Genomic DNA, 17,656 nt, shown 5'->3' on the forward strand with positions numbered 1-17,656 from the left:
GTCATTTTGAGCTATAATATTAGGACTTAACAGGCTGTATAAAATGACATACAGCCAGGACTGCCCAACTAGCCAGAGGCTATCATAACGGGCTAGCCCTGGTAACTTGACAACAATATCATTGAGTAACTGTTGAATGAGGCAATCTAGACTGATATTGAAAATAACATTGTGGTGTCATACTAAGAACATTTCATGCACTACTTTATATTAATAATTTCGATTAGTCAGCAATAATAACGTACTCTATGATGATCTAATACTTTCAAATGAAAATAACACTTGGCCTACTGATCTAAATCATTCTATAATTTTACTCTTAATTCAATCTTAATTCGTTTGTCCTTAACCCTTGTCCTGCTGGACTTTTTTTACCCTATAGTAGTCCCTGTGCTGGGCTTTTTTGACCCTATTTAAAGGAGGGGTACTGCTTTAACTTTGCTATTTTTTTGATACTTTGCCCACAAATAACTCTATAAAGTTATATATCAATACAAAGCTAAGAGTCTCTACTTTTCAGAAATATATTGCACATTTTGCCTGCACCTACCTGTATTGATTGATAATGGCAATAAATCAATAAAAAACCCTTTTTTCAAAAATCTTTTGTATTGAAGTATCTGAACCATATAAAAAATACCAATATCAAAGCTGCAGCATTCCTGACACATCCTGACAACATCAGAGCTATATCTACATTTTGTATGATGAAGAAGTTCACCCAGGTATCTCAGCAGGTAGGTTTATGACCATACAATGTCCAGGGTGCTGAACTGGCTTTTCTGTAGAAAAGCTGAGCCATTTAGAATTAGTATACTTCTTTCTTTACCTCTATTACAATCACTTTCCTACACATCAGCTGAAAGCTTACAACAGGTATTATCTTTGGAATTCCAAACATAGTAATATCATTGAATACAAAGGTAATAAAGATACAAAAGGCAATAAAAAGTACATTATTCCACAAAGTTTCCATATACTGCCGCATAGCACCAACACAGAGGTCTCTACCAAGACTACAATGTTGCTGACCAGTCTTGGCAACATCAGAATGATACATGTGAAGAAGTAAAATACACAGGTATTGTAACAGGTGAGTACATGTATATGGTTGTAGACTGCCCTTGGTGCTGAACTCACTTTTGAGCAAAATCTACACTCTCATACAGAACAGTACACTTCATGCTGTAGCCATAGAACAATTGACATTCTAGCTTTCTATACATGAGTGGAAAGATTATAGTCTAACCTTTCTTGTCATATCAACATACAGTTGTTACAATCTATACTAAAGGCTATATTATAATAAAGACATAAAAAGCAATAAAAAGTACATTATTCCACTATGCTTTCATATGCCTTTGTATAGAAGACTACAAAGTTTCTGACCAGTTTTGACAACATCAGAATAATATATCGTATTATATGTAAAGAAATACGAATTGCAGATATTATAACAGGTGAGTATATGGCTATCAAAGTCTGAGACTGGTCAGCCCCACAATTGAAATCATGCACCACTTCCCCGCCAGCGACCACATCCACTACCTCCTCGGGCACGTCCACGCCGTCCTCGGTAAGTGCCCCGAGCTCTTCCACGGCTAAAAGTAGCGTCAGCGCCGCTTTCAAGTTCATCAGCAACGTGTAAGGGTCCCTCTCCGCTTGCCCCGACATGTCTTCGAGGCCGATGTTGTGACTCCCCGTCTTCGCCAGAACTGTCACTGATTTCAGCGGAATTTTCACTTGTTAAAGGATATTCCACCCCTGAATCGTTCGTGAAAATGTCCTCTAGAACGTCTTCGGCCGTGTACCGATCCATTTTGGCGTTTAAACACCGAAATTGCCGCCAGAAATACGGAAAATATCGCCCCGAAAACATTCCAGCAGACGACACGGCATCATGGCCGCCTCATTAACATATGGCCTCATTAACATATCACGCATGCGTCCTGGGACGAATTGCGCAACAATAATTTTGACCCTTGACCCCGACGATGTGGCAACACTATGTTACTTCCGGGTTTCAGGGGTTACGCGGGAGTGAGACGCGTTCGTGCCGGAAATACCCCCAGCGCCTATATATAGGCGGTCCGCAGGACAAGGGTTAAGTACAAAAGTGAAACAGCAAGACTTTCTGTCTGATGAACTACGTAACTGTCCTATGGTGGATCCATTCTTGCACAACCCAATACCAAACCATGCCCTACTTCAGCAAGCATGCAGATCTCAGTGAGTCTGCTCAAGAAAAATATTTGACCTCTTAAATTTTCCTGTAACATGAGGCAGGGTTTGGGACTGACCACCCTTAAATTACTTACAGATGTTTATTGAATCAAGGCTTAGACCACTACAGCTCCATGTTGCATGTTGACAGGGTCAGGTTTGCCTGTTGGCGTATAGGTTTCTCTTACACTGGAATGTACCAAAGAGCTTGTACTGGACAGGGGACATCTAACTAATGAGGTCACCGAGGGGAAACAACTTCCAAGTATGTGGTCTAGTTTGTGAAATCACCAGCACAGCAGATTTATGTTCAAATGTGAGTGGTGCTTCAGGAATATCGGGGAGGTTTTCTTGATGGAACCTCCTTGGTAAGATGAAGGACAGCTATAATCTATGACTACATTTATCACATGCCACTGTCCTCATCGATCATTATAAAAAATGAACCAGAAAACGTTTGTGTTGCAAATCTTCATCTACTATACATATATTGAATCTACATACAAGAAAAAGAGATTGGAGTTCCCCTGAGATCAAGCTTCAGGAAAGAAGGTCAGTCATCCTTGAAGGGAATTCTTACAAATTCCATCACCACAGCATCCATACCAGAAATGCCCCAGACCCTAAAATGGACACAGGGCAAGTCTGTCTAGACCTCTGCCCTCCCCCCACCCATAGAGATGCCAGCAGGCTGCCATTTTGACCTTACACTGACTTTACAGATCCCCAGGGAGATAATGCTAAACCAAAATCCATGTTCTTTGTGTATCTTGTTCCATCGCAAATCTCCCTGCTGAAAATCTTCTGTGCGGATAGCTAACATTCAGGAATTCTACTGTCGATTTTGCACATTTTCTTCTTTTTTGTACATTTTGAACGAAAAATCCACTAATACGAGAGCTGTAAAGGAACAAGGCTTCCTTATGACCGCTAAGTTGTTTTTTCAGTCCAATCCAGTGCAAAAGTAAACAAGGCAACAAAACAAAACAGCCCTGCACAAAGATTTAGAAAGGCATCTCAGAGGAATCGTCAACAGGCAGAGTGTGTGGAAAAACACTAGGGCAAAAAGAGAGGATCCGGGACCCACTGTGAAAGATAACTGGTCTGCTTTCCTGTCAAACATTTGCCAGTCATCATGAACTCTTCACCCTACCAAGTGCCATCTTCAGCTTTTACATGTACTAACTCATGTCCTGCTATGTAAGAAAACTTGAAAGATGAAAGATGACAGTATTGAGTAAGCCATTAATAACACTGTCACACCTCTTGTCATTTGGCAAAGTTTACTATCTATTAACCTAACAAACAGCTACAGTACATGGTATGTATTACTTCTTAATTTCAAGTTCTGCTCTTAACTTTTCTTGAAGTGTTGGGGAAGGAGACCAATATTCTACTAACATGTAATCACCTATGTTGAAACCCCTGTCCATAGATGGCAATGTAAACTAGGCAATACCCATCTCTTGCAATACAGTCAACTCCACCATCGCCTCTTAATCACATTAAAAGCTTCTTCAGAACACTTGGGTTATCAGTATTGAACTTTAAAGACATTAACAGTGACAGTGTACCATTTCATATAATCGTATTGGAAAAGTACGGTACATCACTAAGTTTGACTTAAAAGTACATGTGACAACTTCAGAAAGTTAAATTATTAGAACAAATTGGATTACACTTGCTGGAACAAACTTAACTATAGGGGCTCGTCGGTTAAACTTTTTACCTAATGGACTTTAATTATCTTAATGCCTTCTAATAGTAGTAATTATGACCTTAATTGGTTTCCCCACCAATGCTGACGAACATCGTATATACAGACTCCTTCTTCCCCGAACTTGGTTCTGTGAGTGTGACAGGATGAATGACTTTACAATTTTCTCTAAAAGGACCATTAACAGCGGAGGTGACCTCAAACCTTTCCCTAAATGGACTTTTAATTACCAGCCATTACAAATGGTGTGGCCGCTCTCTGTGTATGTCCAAAATAGTCACTGTCACACTGTAAACTTCCAGAAAGTTCCTGAGGACAGACGTAATGACTAATGGTATGGGTGGGGGAACGGAAAGTAAATGTTGGCAAGAAGAGCAAAGTTCAGGACAGTTGCACAGGTTGACATGCTGCACTTGATCACAGAATCTCTATGATTACAGTTGGCTGTTTGTGGTAATGGTCTGACCTGTATGTGATAAGCCTTGTGCTGTGTAATAAATCTTTAAATCACAGATTTCAAACGTTAAGGTCTCTTTTAGCTTTGGTAAATGTTATATTGTTATGTGAGCTGGAGGGATCCTAAACCCAAACATCTATGATCTGGTTGAACTATTTCATGTTCTTTTAGTTTTACACCTAGGAGTCTGCATTTCATCTGAATTTTGGTCAAAGCAATCTCTAGGGTATCCTCATTTGACATCAACTGACCAGGCTAAAAATAGCCAACCTACAACAGCAGACAGACAAGAAAACCTGATCCCTCGGTTTATATATGCTACACTGGGCTGAGATTCTTCTGCGCATACCTTGACTCCATTTCTAAAGGTTTTTGCACATCCAGGACAGTGCTGTCCTGGGGATTACCTTTATTATGTAACAGAGATATCCTGTAGGGTCTCCTATTGCTGATGGAGGGTTATGACCGAGGCTGAAGAGGTTTTGAAAACAACTTTCTTATGTTTCTCCAATAACCTAAGAGTGAGATTGGTGGCTTATCACTATGCTAAGAATTTATCATCATGACTTTACAAGTCATGGCGTTAGAAACTTCATGCTTGCAAGAATCACTGTGATCTATTGTACTTGGTCCCAAAGTCTGTACTTGACTCTGACTTCAAAACAAATTTAGTAGTTTGTGTGGAGAAACATACTGCACCATACCACCATCATCATATTTTGAATTATAGATATGTACAATGGCATTGACCTTCCTAACCTAACCACTCTGATGCCTGTTACATTGGAATTTGCCCTTTTACTTTTTTACCAAAGATTTGGTACTCTGTCAAACCATACATAAGTGCTGGAGCCAAGTGTCATACCTGACATCACTTATGACCCCGTACCCCAGAAACTTCCAAAAGCATCTCCTGTGACCAGTTTCACATTCCTTAATACACAAGGCAGCACTCCAAGCTTACATATACTTAGTCACAGGACGTTTCCTCTTGGCACCAACTGCAGAATTTCAACAGCACTATCCCTGAAGAAATCATTTCCACGAGGTCTGTAGACCATAAACCTTTTTTCTTCTTTTTCTACTGCTCCTTTCCACCAAAAGTGTCAATGGTCAGTTATCTAGGTACCAAAAACATCCCTCTATATCTGCTAAAGTTTGGGGTGGCGGCTTAATCATGCACTGTTGGCATCTTAAAGTGTTAGGAATAGTTCAGCACGGTCAGCTGCTGATTGAGAACCCAAAAGGCACCCTATTTGCTTTCCAGTGAACAAACAACTGGGACAGAGAGGACCTATGCTGAGAAATGCAGGCTGCTGTCAGGAGATGGTATGCTAAGATGGCTGCAGCTATCACGACAAACCAGAGGGGGTCCCCGCATTCTGCAATATCCTGTCCACTTATCAAACCAACCAGGCCGTTGGCTAGATTCTATATTCTCCATGATTGCTGTTGTCCTGAGATTTAAGTGCTGTTTCCACAGTTACCCAGATGAATATATACATTTACACTTGATAGATAGATAATATCACTGAAGGGGGGGAAACTAGCAGGCCTTTTACACATGCTATCAATTCAGAGAGCTGCACTGCAACAGGTCAAACATAAACTCAGTTCAAGAACATGTCTACATTTTAAACAGACAAAAAGCACTTCAGCCTGGGCTGTGGCTCCATACCAAACCATCTGTAACAGTATCAAGTATACTCTACACATTCCTGTACAGAGAAATTCAGTAATAAGGGCTGAAGGTATTTGAAAGCGTACACATGTAGAAAAGGGGTCTCCCAGCATGTCCCCCTGCACTACAACACTGCCATAAAACTGTGAGAATTTGCTCCACCGCAAAGACAAATATTGGCATACCAAAAGAAGCACCCTGTATTTGTGTTGTAAGGGTTTAATTTGAGACTGCTTAAGTGGGTGTGTCCAGCACACACTGCATGTACAAGTCTCGCTGGTGGCCATGTACAGTCAATCCAACCCCCCCAATAACTCAGCACTGTTTATTACAACTCTGACAAGGACATCATCATCATTCTGTTGATACTTCTTTCACCTCAAGGCTCCATGTTAGCACGTACACAGTATCCCTGGTCACAGCTAGAGGCATGTTCTCTATGCAAACAATGTCAGTGGATCATACCACTGTTCTCCGTATTACCGCTGCAGCTGACAATCACTGCTTTTACTATAAAGGTTTGTATCCCACTGCCACTACAAACGTGACCGAGCAACATAGACTAGTTCAGCAGAAGTTCGTCTGTTCTCTCAAACATTAGCCCTTTCCAGGTCTTCTCTGAATAGAGGTCATCTTGTAACCTTATCTGTTAATTGTTTCATAACAACAAGCTTCTTAAAACAAAGCTGGATTTTCTTAACAGTTTCCCACCTTCCCCTACAAGACTTGGAAAGCTTTCTGAGACGCAGAGATCACTCATTAAGACCCATTTCCCCTGTTTGCTGTAATGTTTAGCCCCGGTGCAGGGACAGACCCTCCTGGTATCCCACCTATGCCAACCATGTGGGCTTGTTGGCGCAGCCTGAGGCCTCAGATCTCTTCCCTTCCAGTTCCCCCTCTCTACTCTTCAGACATATAAACATCTGGTACAGGCAGCCTGGGCTGGGCAGGAGGGGCTGTTTGCTTTGCTTGACAGGATAACCCAGTTACATTCCTGCAAAAATCGTGATACTTTCCTGTCATGAGACAGAATATCTTCATATTGTATTACAACGTTGTCTTAACTGATCTATCATAGCTCTGATTGAATCAGTTTTATGAAAAATGGACTTCATTTACTACCAGTCTGCAATCATATCAAAGCGCATCAAAGTTGCTGATACAATAGTCTTCTGAATCTATTTTCTCAGGGCCACATTCTATAATATTGATATCATATCAATATTATAGAATGTGGCCCTGACAAAATATTTTGGCTACATCATTCTGCTTATGCAAGATTGAATAGCTGAGTTCAGTAATATATGTGAAAACTCTAACTGGTAATCAGTCCGGCACAAATGTATACATTTTTTTCCACATACGTCATATATATTAGCCTCTATCAGACTCCGCGGATGGCTTGAAAAATAGTAGAAATTGGCCAAATAGATTATAGAGTGAATAGTATGTTAATTAAGGGACCCTCTCTCCGTAGCCGACTTCCCTAGCATACTATTCACTCTATTTGGCCAATTTCTACTATTTTTCAAGCCATCCGCGGAACCTGGTAGAGGCTACATATATATTACATTTTGGCAGCCTAACATTGCGTCATATTCAGCATGCAGATGTTGTGATAGAAGTAAAATGATACTGGTAACTTTTCATTGCAAAATATGTATGAAAAAATGCTGAACAATACAGCAAGGCAGCCATACCAAAGATGCCACTGTTCTCACTTCATCAGTGGTAAAAGAGGTACCAACATGCTCTAGTCACTGTCTGTGATCAGTGTGATGTGACTCATCGAACATGAATCTGAAAGTCAGTTCGTACCAGGTTCTGTCCTGACCTCTCTTGTACTTGTAGAACTGTGAATTTCATGCTACTGTCATTTGTACTGGTCTGTCCCAAGTACTGACTGAGACTCATGGGACTTTGGAAAGCCCTTGGTTTGAACCAAAGGCTGGTTATACCGCTTACAAAGATGTGTGGCTATCCAATCACTGGCTATTCAATCATACAGGTATACTATAAAGCTAACAGATGACAGCTTTTTGATACATCTTTTACAGAATTTAGCTTTCTAATACTGAAATGGAGACTGTTCAAGCTCTACAGAATCTTTAACTCTAAATATGTCCCCAGAACATGATCCACAATGCAACTCCTGTGCCAGTTTACTGGCATATCCACAGCCATGTAGAAGTAAATAAATGCCAAATTACTTATGCTATTTTTAACATGAAACCACCTCACACCAAGGGGTGGGGCACTCAGGCTAGGGAAAGTGTATGTAGGCACGAACTGGGATCAGTCATTGAAACTACAACATGTATTGACATAAAGATTGAGCTGATAGTAACATTAGCATGATCTACTTGTCAGCATGAAGTAAACTTCATGAATTATAATTGTACTTTACTTACCAGCCATAAAGTTCAATAAAAATATGCTACACCAACTAAAAAAGAAATTTCAGCCTTCAACAGATGTTTCCTGCCACTGCTGCAAGTGACAAACTAGTATAGAGAAAAACACGAATCTCAGTCCTGCTTGTGCTCCCATGTTCCTGCCCAAGGATGGGGACAAGGCGACCAGAATGCCTCAACACGAAAAAACAACAAAACCATACTGCCTGCCTGCACTTGTAGCCACACAAGTGTAAATTTTGCCATGCCTAATTATGTGATTAATCACTCAAGCCTCCACTTTTGATACCCACTTACCGTTAGCACTTAACACTGAGGTGTGATGTAAACATGGCACAGCCCAATGAACAGAATACACAACAGCCCAGCCCACACAAGCCTAGAAAATTAAAGCTTCTTCTTTAAGGTTCTCAAAGAAGTTCTTCTTGCCACGGATTAAACAGTACTTGGTATTCATTTTCATCAGAGGTCTGTGGTATAACTGTGACCCAAAACCTGATATAATGACTGGATCATACATAGTATATTGAACATAAATATTGACAGATTTTTTTTATATAAAACCAAATAAAAATTTCATAATCACATTTAGCCCAAGCCTCAATCTAACAATCCCCACAGACACACCTAAAAATAAAAGGCGGATAGGACTTACTCCATCAATAGCCTGCATATTCTAATTCAATGGGGACTGATATAAATTATAATATGGAAACATTGCGCACAGTAATTAAATATAGCTGCCCATTAGGGTTCTTCATAGAGATTACATCCTGCTAAAATCAATCAATAAACCCTGGCATAATCAGAAGAGGCCAGGGTAGCCGATCCTTTACAAGACATAATATACAAGACGGCACATTTTAATAAAAGGACGTCTATAGAATGAATGAAGTTCAGAGGTTCATCACGTCATTTTTGAAAAAGACTAAAATAAAAACAAATCCTTTGTAAATCAAAATTATATCTGATTACATCGGGTTGTATCTGCAGAAGTAGTTGGGTGGGTGGAGGATATTACTGGGCAGTATCAAGATTCACTGTCATGGCTCTAACCTTGATATCTTGATTTCATGTCTCTGCCATATTTCTTCACCATGTGGGTTTGGACATTTTCAAGTACAGCAAGAAACACAAGAGGCAGCTCTGACAAAATGGATCTGGGTGGCTTGTCTCCTACAGTTTCAAGTTTGTTTGGTCTAACAAAGCTGCTTTGTCAGCATTTCCCATTTGAACTTGTCACAAGCACCAATGTGTGGGCGTACACCATTTAACCCTCAAGGATATCAACCCCACCAATCTACCAGTCTGAGAGAGGAATGTCAAAAGGCTTACTTCACTGCAGCTGACACACATTTGCCAAGAGAACGAGCTGAAAGCCCTACTTACCTGGTTAATGCATAATCAGGCCAGTTAAGCACCCAAACTAGCAAAATTGACTCGCACAACAATAGACCCGGTCAACAATACCCTGAAAGTCAAGCCAACCTGATATTACTGTTGGCACTTCAGAAAGGGAAAGGTAGTCATATTATGGCTGTTCCAAGGGAGATTATAATCAGGCTACCCCAGAAAGGGGAATACTAGTAATAGTACACTGTATACCCACTGTTGTTGGTAAGGTTTCTTTGGCAATGCCGTTCACTAGTCCAAGAAAACAAGTAAGGTCCCAAAGGATAATTGATATACTGTATTAGTCATATCTGTCGAAAAATTTCTATCTTTAAGTTGACATGCCCTTTAAATGATGTTGTCTTTAAACTGTTTAGGATTGCTTTCTGAAGTACATGCTGACATTATTTTGGACACAAAAGTCCACTGGTAACACATCAGTAACACGACTGACGTTTTTCCTAGATTAAAAGAAAAACTGAAATGTCCATTTTTAGTAATGTCGCACAAAGGTCTTCTGGAGCGCAGCTTGTTATTACAGACTAGACAATGCTAAACCCTGGGGGCAATCAGGTTTAGTTGACTGAAACAAGCCTTGGGGGTCATGGTGAGGGGTCACGGACGCATGTTTTTATGAAACCTGCCTGGGTGGCTATATGTCATTGATCATCGTAACTAACTATGCACAATGCAGTCTACTGTGTTGGTCTGTGGGTTTGGTCTGTTAACCATGCAGTTCTGAACCGTAAATAAATGAAATTTCACCACTCTAGTCACTCAAGTGAATTGTTGAATTGCTACCTAAAAAACTGTTCTATGAATCCTCCATTCCAGCTGCCCATAGCTGTACATACCAGTACCTACACTAAACAGAGTGGCAAAAAATCCAAAGAATCTGGCCTTGTGGTGCCAGCTGACCCTTACTGAACATCTTGTAAATAAATTTAAGAATACTGGTAGCCTAGAAGAGAGGTAGCAGGTTGAGCCTTTATTGGTAATTATTAAGTTAGAAACATACTAATCATAGTGAATGGACTATTTTCTGCATCTTTTTTCTGCTAGGGACTCCCAATCAGACATCAGAACTGCCGGAGGTCATGGTCACTGTGGTAGGTCGTGTTTTGTGAAAACATCTGCAGTTATTTCTCACATCCTATGGAATTTACCGAAGTTCATAGAATGGAAAACATCGTCAAACACCACAAATTGTCATAACAGAATTTGTAGCTGTCAACAAGGCACACAGCAACAGTTGAAATATATATATCTCAGTTTATAAGTCACAGGATGATGTTAAATACTTCAAAATGTTGGTAGAGATCTGGTATGTTGAACCTGCAAAAGACCTAAATGGTTGTTACGTACAGTAGAAAACCCTGGAAGGTACGTAATCATTCTCCCTAAAAATAAGATATACAACCTTGCGTGTCACATCGAAACCACAGACAAAACATCTTGTTCTTTCACCTCAATTGGAAATCATTATTGGTTAACATGTTGCTATCTGGTAAAGGACCACAGACAGGTTAACAATGAAACCTGACAGAATCTAGTCACCGCCCTGACCTATGTTGACCTCAATACCTATTCAACATTTGGATGGGCAAAAGTTTCAAAGGAAAACACCGTGGGAACTTCCCTGTAGCAGGCAGAAGAGACAACCTAGGATTACAAGTTACATGGGAACTTTCGGAGAGGGGAGATACCAAGAAAGAAGGAGCCCATTCATCACTAATTATGTTTGTGGATCAGCTTCAATTAAGGGGCTAAACTGCTCAAGTAGTGATATTGAATAATATGGATAATACCACTCTCAGAAAATGATAAAGAAAATACAATTCTTATTTATTGTACTGATTGCTTTCTATCGAACAGGAAAATTACAAAGAAATGTGATCACAACTTATATCAGTTCATAATTTCTACGGCTACAAAATCTTTTGATCTCCACATGCTCATACAAACCCTGAGGCAGGATAAGCCACATCCCCTGCAGAGAAAAACACCGGAATTTCCAGCCTGACAGGGAAGCGGGGTAGCACAGTGCACATTCATCAGCATTCCAGTCACATAGCAGCCCTGTACTTCGCAGGCATCTTTATACCTAAAGTTTATGCACAGTCCCTTCTGACCGGAAACACAAAACCACACAGTCCACAAACACAATAGGGGCGAGGATCACTGGTAAAACAGTGACAGAACCAGGCACGTGGGTGATCTCATGTACGCCGTGATTCCCCCCCTCTGGGCACCCACACACTTTACTGTTCAGTGGTATGTATGACCATACATTATGACATCATCTGTCTGGCTGGAAGACCGGGCTGTCTGTCCAACTCTACTGAGTAACTAGTCTTGTCTTGGGCGCTTCCTGGTGTCCTTATACATAGCCCACTATTGTAATAATCTATGAATCTCCAAGAATTACACAGCAACATTGCCAAATGTAGGCAAACAAATCACAAAGCAAGTTTCTACAGTTTTTACCACAGACATATATCATGCAGACAATCTGATTCATGGGGCATGAAGTCAAGCTAATTAGAACCATTTCAAATCACCATAGCCTAATTACACCCAGAAAACAAAACATCAGTATGTAAGCCATTTTCTGTCTGGCCTGGTGAAGTTTTAACTCTACTCATTCAAGGACTGAGATTACCTACCCTCAGTGCAATTATTCATTACACACAAAAGGATATCCCTCCCTTATTTGCACTTGAATCTCCTGTAAATTGACCATGACAAGCCACTCAAGCCATACACCTGTCAGCCATTAGGGCACCAGAACAGTTCTCAATGGTTCAAATGGACAGGCTGAAGCTATGGAGAGCCGTCAATACCGTTTCAACCAGACCCCTTGGCAATGAACTTGTAATACAGCTGAGAATGTAGGATGGTGACAAGGCATAATTGATCATTTACGCATTTGTCCCTAATAAGGTTGCTGTAGCTAGGCTAGCAGTGACTCACGACTGCTGAGGTCACATATATGTATACACAGAACACATGTGTACCAGTTAGGAAAAAGGCTGACTGCACACAAATAGTATGAGCTCAATGTAAAAGCAGGAAATAGTCTATATTGACATTTACCAAGAAACCCATGTTCATTTTCCAAAACGTTCATCTTCCTTTAAATCTGAACGTATGTCATCCAGATGAAGAGGCCCATTAAACGAAACAAAAATCTAAAAGTAAAACTCACATAAAGTAAGAATTTATAGCGACCAAAAGAAAACAAATTCTAAATGTGACTGTAATGAATACAAGTTACGAGACATTTGCTTTTAGACATAAAACCAGCTATCAATATCATCATCTATACAACACTGCTAGTAACAAAACTTACTGGAATTTCTTGACTATATTCCAAAGTGCCAGAGCCAAAATAAAGCGTCCATTTTTAAAGATAACATAAGAATTTTGAGCAGAGGATTTCAATCTGTACCTGCAGATGCCCACAGGACATAACAAACACTAAGAACCAGAGTGATTGAAAACAGCTGGGACCTTCCAGTAGCTACAGACTGATGTTATCACTGGTGGAGAGGACACAACTTATGAAAATACGAAACATGCTGTTCTTGTCCTTGTTGTCTGCAGTTTTACAGGAAACTGTGCATTGACAAAAGTGAAACTTGACAGCATGTCACCGATGTCAACACCTGTACAGCCAGGATAGGGCCAATGTATCACGGTAAAGTCAGTCAGATGCCATGACCTGCGGGCCCTGTACCACAGCACAGATGGAAGAAAGATGTTTTTGATTGGTTTGTAGAAAACGCTTTACATCTGCTCTTGTCCTAAGCCCTGTGATCAGCTGGAACTCTTGCCCTTGCCTCCCAATGGGGCTGAGTGAAATCCCATCTGTGCATAGGCTTCTACCAGGGGGCTGGGCACATCATCACTTCTACATATTGATCTGTCATAGAAGCTGCTGTTGTGATGACAAATGTCTGAATGAAATGGATATTCCTTTAAAACTAGGGGACACATATTACTTATCACTCCCATTATGTTGTGTTGTGTTTTTACAAACGACAAAACTGACCCCTAAACGGATTGTGAAAAACTACACAATACCGATGGTTTCTACAGACAGAAAGTATCTGTTATAATTTACACAAATAATGTTACTACTAACAGTTTCAGGAATACTAGCTCTATATCAACAACACTGAGGTGAGCAAGAAAATGCTGCATTTGCCATTTTGTGCCTTAGCTGTTGGAATGACCAGGCAAGCAGGAAGTACTGAGATCATATGACAGCCATGCAAAGGCAAGTTCTATCTCAGGGGACATCATAGGTCTCAATATCCTGACATTTTAAAGACATTCCCATATTCTAGAGATGTACTTAATCAACTAATTATCACTAGTCATTTCCTGACAAGTTCCACTGAATAAAAGGCAGACTCGCACACATCCATCCTGTGGAAGTTAAAAACAGATAATACCAGATGCTGTGTGACCCTGACATTGTGATGAACACAGGGTGGCTTGGGATTTTTTTGTAGTTGCTGACCTTGGTGTCTGTGTGTGTGTGTGTGTCTGTGTGTGTGTGTGTGTGTGTGTGTGTGTGTGTGTGTAATTATGAACATCTGTTTTCTGTGATGACGGAATCTGTGCAAGGCTAGAGGGGGAGGGGTCCTAGTGTCCCATCGGGCGCGACATACACCCGAATAACTCAAGCATAGAGAAACAACAAGATTCTACTTGGTATTGTCCTACAACCGAGCTGCCTACTACATCAAAACACACGCTGTCGGCTACGGGTCAGAGGAGCCCGGGTCGCCCCCATCGGCCTCGGACGTGCCGGGCGGAGGATTTTTCTCCCGGCACCGTGCCCGGACTGACATCTATCTCGTCAAGTATAAACACCCGCGGTGCCGGGGGCTGCATCGCTGTGACGCCCCTACCAAGTATTTATCTTTCCCCTCCGCAGTGCAGCTAGGGTTGCAGCGGTTCTACCGTACCGCCATGCTGGCTGTACTTACCGAGCGACTCCACCAGCTTGATCATGACGTTTCCTATGGACATGTCGCCGTCCACACGCAGTTTTCTCTCGGCCTTCAGGTCCGTCACCAGCACGTTCAGCTCCCACGACCCGTCCCCGACCACGCGCCCTTCGTGCATCATCTTGAAAGGTTTCTGTGTGCGGAAATATTCTGTATGCGGCCGCAAGTAAGTTGCCCTCCCACCTCTCGGGGTCCGAGTTCAAATTGGCAAACACACAAACGGTTCTACTGGCGTCAGACGTGAGATCAGTCTCTGTCCCGGGAGAGCGCGACTCAAATATCCCTCAAATTCCGGCTCTTCCCGTGTCCCAGAGAAAACGGCTTACTCCCCGACAACCTCAGTCGACACACGGGCTATATTCAACTTCGGTAGGAATCGTCCTTACGTCCAAAATTAGGTCTCGGAGTGGAGGGGTCACCCTACCACCAACTTCGCAGAAATGTCCAAAATGGGGCAGTGTGTCCACGGGATAGGCCCACCTCTGGATCTGAGTCACTCGAGCCAGTTCCGTTGCGGCAACATCGGCTTTATATCCCCGTGGGCGTCCTTGGACGCACGATGAGAGGCCTCGGAAGTCGACGACACGACCAGCCGAAGAAGAGGGAGGGGACGAAGCCGGGAATTTCGCCGCAGCCAAAAACAGCAACACCGAAGTTCCTGCCACTCTCACAACATCTCCTTATATGGCGTTCCAGGGCTGGCGGGCGGGCGGGACCTCCCAAGCCTCGCTCCAGCCGCGTGATTGGGCGCCTGCCGGGGTCGCGGGTTCAACCTCATCATATATTCATTATTGACACAAACAACTGAGAACAGAAATGAAACCAACAGAAAAGGAAATAGAAGCAACTCTAAACTGCATCAAAGATCATTAAGATATTGTGTATTGTTTTCCTCTTTAACGTTACCAATGGATGATGTGAGTCAGTCAATGTTTTTTTTCACGAACTTCTCAGTCAATCTCAACATGGGAGTTTGATCGTCATCTACATGAATAAAATAAAATCACAAGAAAAATCTTATCAGAAGCTAAAATTCTGCATCACTCATTCTCCTTCACAGGGTTTAGATATCGTAAACGCAACTCAATTTATAATATATTTTATATTCAACTTTTTTTTTGTGGAATAGAATGTAAGGTTTACCATTCATCCTATGTAGAACTTCACCTGAAAGTCAGTGTAGCAGTCGGTTCCATTCAGCATTGAGTCAGTTGTATTTGATGTTGTTGTTTCTATGCAGTTATTTATTGGGCTTTTTCATTCCCGCCCAGCTTGGTGCCTATTTCCCAGAAACTTGAGAAAGCCTGGACGAGACTACAGGACAGTGCCACGTTCCGACTTCGCTGATTGGCCCAGGTCGGGGTCGGGTCACCCGAGAGCCAATAGCGGGCCGAGATTCTTTCTCCTCGTGAAGACCCGCGAAATCTGAAATTTATCCGTATCCTGGAAACCCGAGTTGTATTGGCGGGAATATATTGGTCATTTCCGGTCTATAGTTGCGCATTGTCTGATTTACACGGCGTTTTGATTGTGCGTCAGTGCCCCGGTAACTTCCCGTTCCACCGTATCTTTGTCTCACCAACAATGTAAACAACGGGGAAATGAGTCACAGTACAAATGGGCTATCCCAGGAGCTAACAATCAGGATTGTACTGCTTTTCAACAGTTGATAGGTTTGACAAACCATCGTTTTCGACCCGTCCCCCTCTTGTAGGCCATCCTTTTAAATGCTAAGTTAGTAGATCATACGGTATGGCTTCGGATTGTCTTTTTACGTCTTTGTGATCGTTTTATACGGTATTCAAATTCTTCCTTTGTTTGCTTGTTTATTTATTTGTTTGTTTGTACGTTTGATATCACTACACGTTTCGAAGACTGAAACCATATAGTCCGCTTTTGGGGATCAAGACTCTTATTTTCTTTTGATACTCATCCAAGTATCATAACGGATGACAAATCAAATTCAAAATGCGACAGACTATTTATAATAGTCATCACCGTGAGGCCGGGAAACGGTAATTACGTAAGGAAACATCGGATATCGTCGAGGGGTTCGCCGAACTCCGTGATTCGTTAGGTTCTACATTGTACTTTATGTCACATGAACACTCTTGCAATAGTTACATACTTTAAGTATACTGAGAATTGCGAGTGGCTGAACTACAGGTATTTTTAACGACAGGTTCTCTATCAACAGTTCTGTTATCATGTTAAACAACGCACAGCAACATAGCCCGAGGGTATAACAACATAAATGACGTAACAACAACAGATGCGGTTTTGCGGTGGCGAAGCAAATTACTCACCCGTGTCTTCATTATGACAGTCAAATTGTGTCGGAAGTTTTTCTGACAAGTCACCGGTGCATCATTCACTAGGATGATAACCATATGTAGCCATATCCAATTTAGATGATCACATAGGAAACTGCACTGCTTGACCACATCAGATTGAAACCGCTCTGTGAAAATGTTTTCAAAACAATGACCGAAATATAACGGACGTACCAGCAGCACATAGCCTCGAAACTTAACAGTGAATAGGCTGTCACAGCGCGTAGTGGAATGTGCATAACTTCACAAGTAATCTCACGTTCAAGGCAACTTTCTTCAAACCCCAGTTATGATGGTGACAACCAAGGCTTGGTTACGATAGACGCAAAGTGGGTTTTGATTAATCGCTGAACTAAGAGAAGGAAAATCACACAATAGCAGCAGAAATACGTGGAATTGTAACGTTAACGTTACCGTA

The 17,656-nt window shown here is 41.5% G+C and overlaps 1 protein-coding gene across 3 annotated transcripts in view; it reads right to left on the reverse strand.

Moving 5' to 3' along the window:
- Window positions 1-15,609, reverse strand: part of LOC136433662 (fermitin family homolog 2-like) — a 33,039-nt gene extending 17,430 nt beyond the window's left edge. The window contains exon 1 of one of the 3 annotated variants that reach the window (XM_066426086.1): window positions 14,885-15,609. In XM_066426086.1, the coding sequence (XP_066282183.1) occupies window positions 14,885-15,026 (142 nt within the window). In that variant the 5' untranslated portion in view covers window positions 15,027-15,609. Of the gene's footprint in view, window positions 1-11,849; window positions 11,887-14,884 lie in introns of those variants that run through there. The other 2 variants (XM_066426085.1, XM_066426087.1) reach the window with 2 other exon arrangements.
- Window positions 15,610-17,656: the final 2,047 nt, after the last annotated feature.

The sequence above is a fragment of the Branchiostoma lanceolatum genome, chromosome 4 (assembly GCF_035083965.1).
Source record: "Branchiostoma lanceolatum isolate klBraLanc5 chromosome 4, klBraLanc5.hap2, whole genome shotgun sequence".
Lineage (NCBI taxonomy): Eukaryota > Metazoa > Chordata > Leptocardii > Amphioxiformes > Branchiostomatidae > Branchiostoma > Branchiostoma lanceolatum.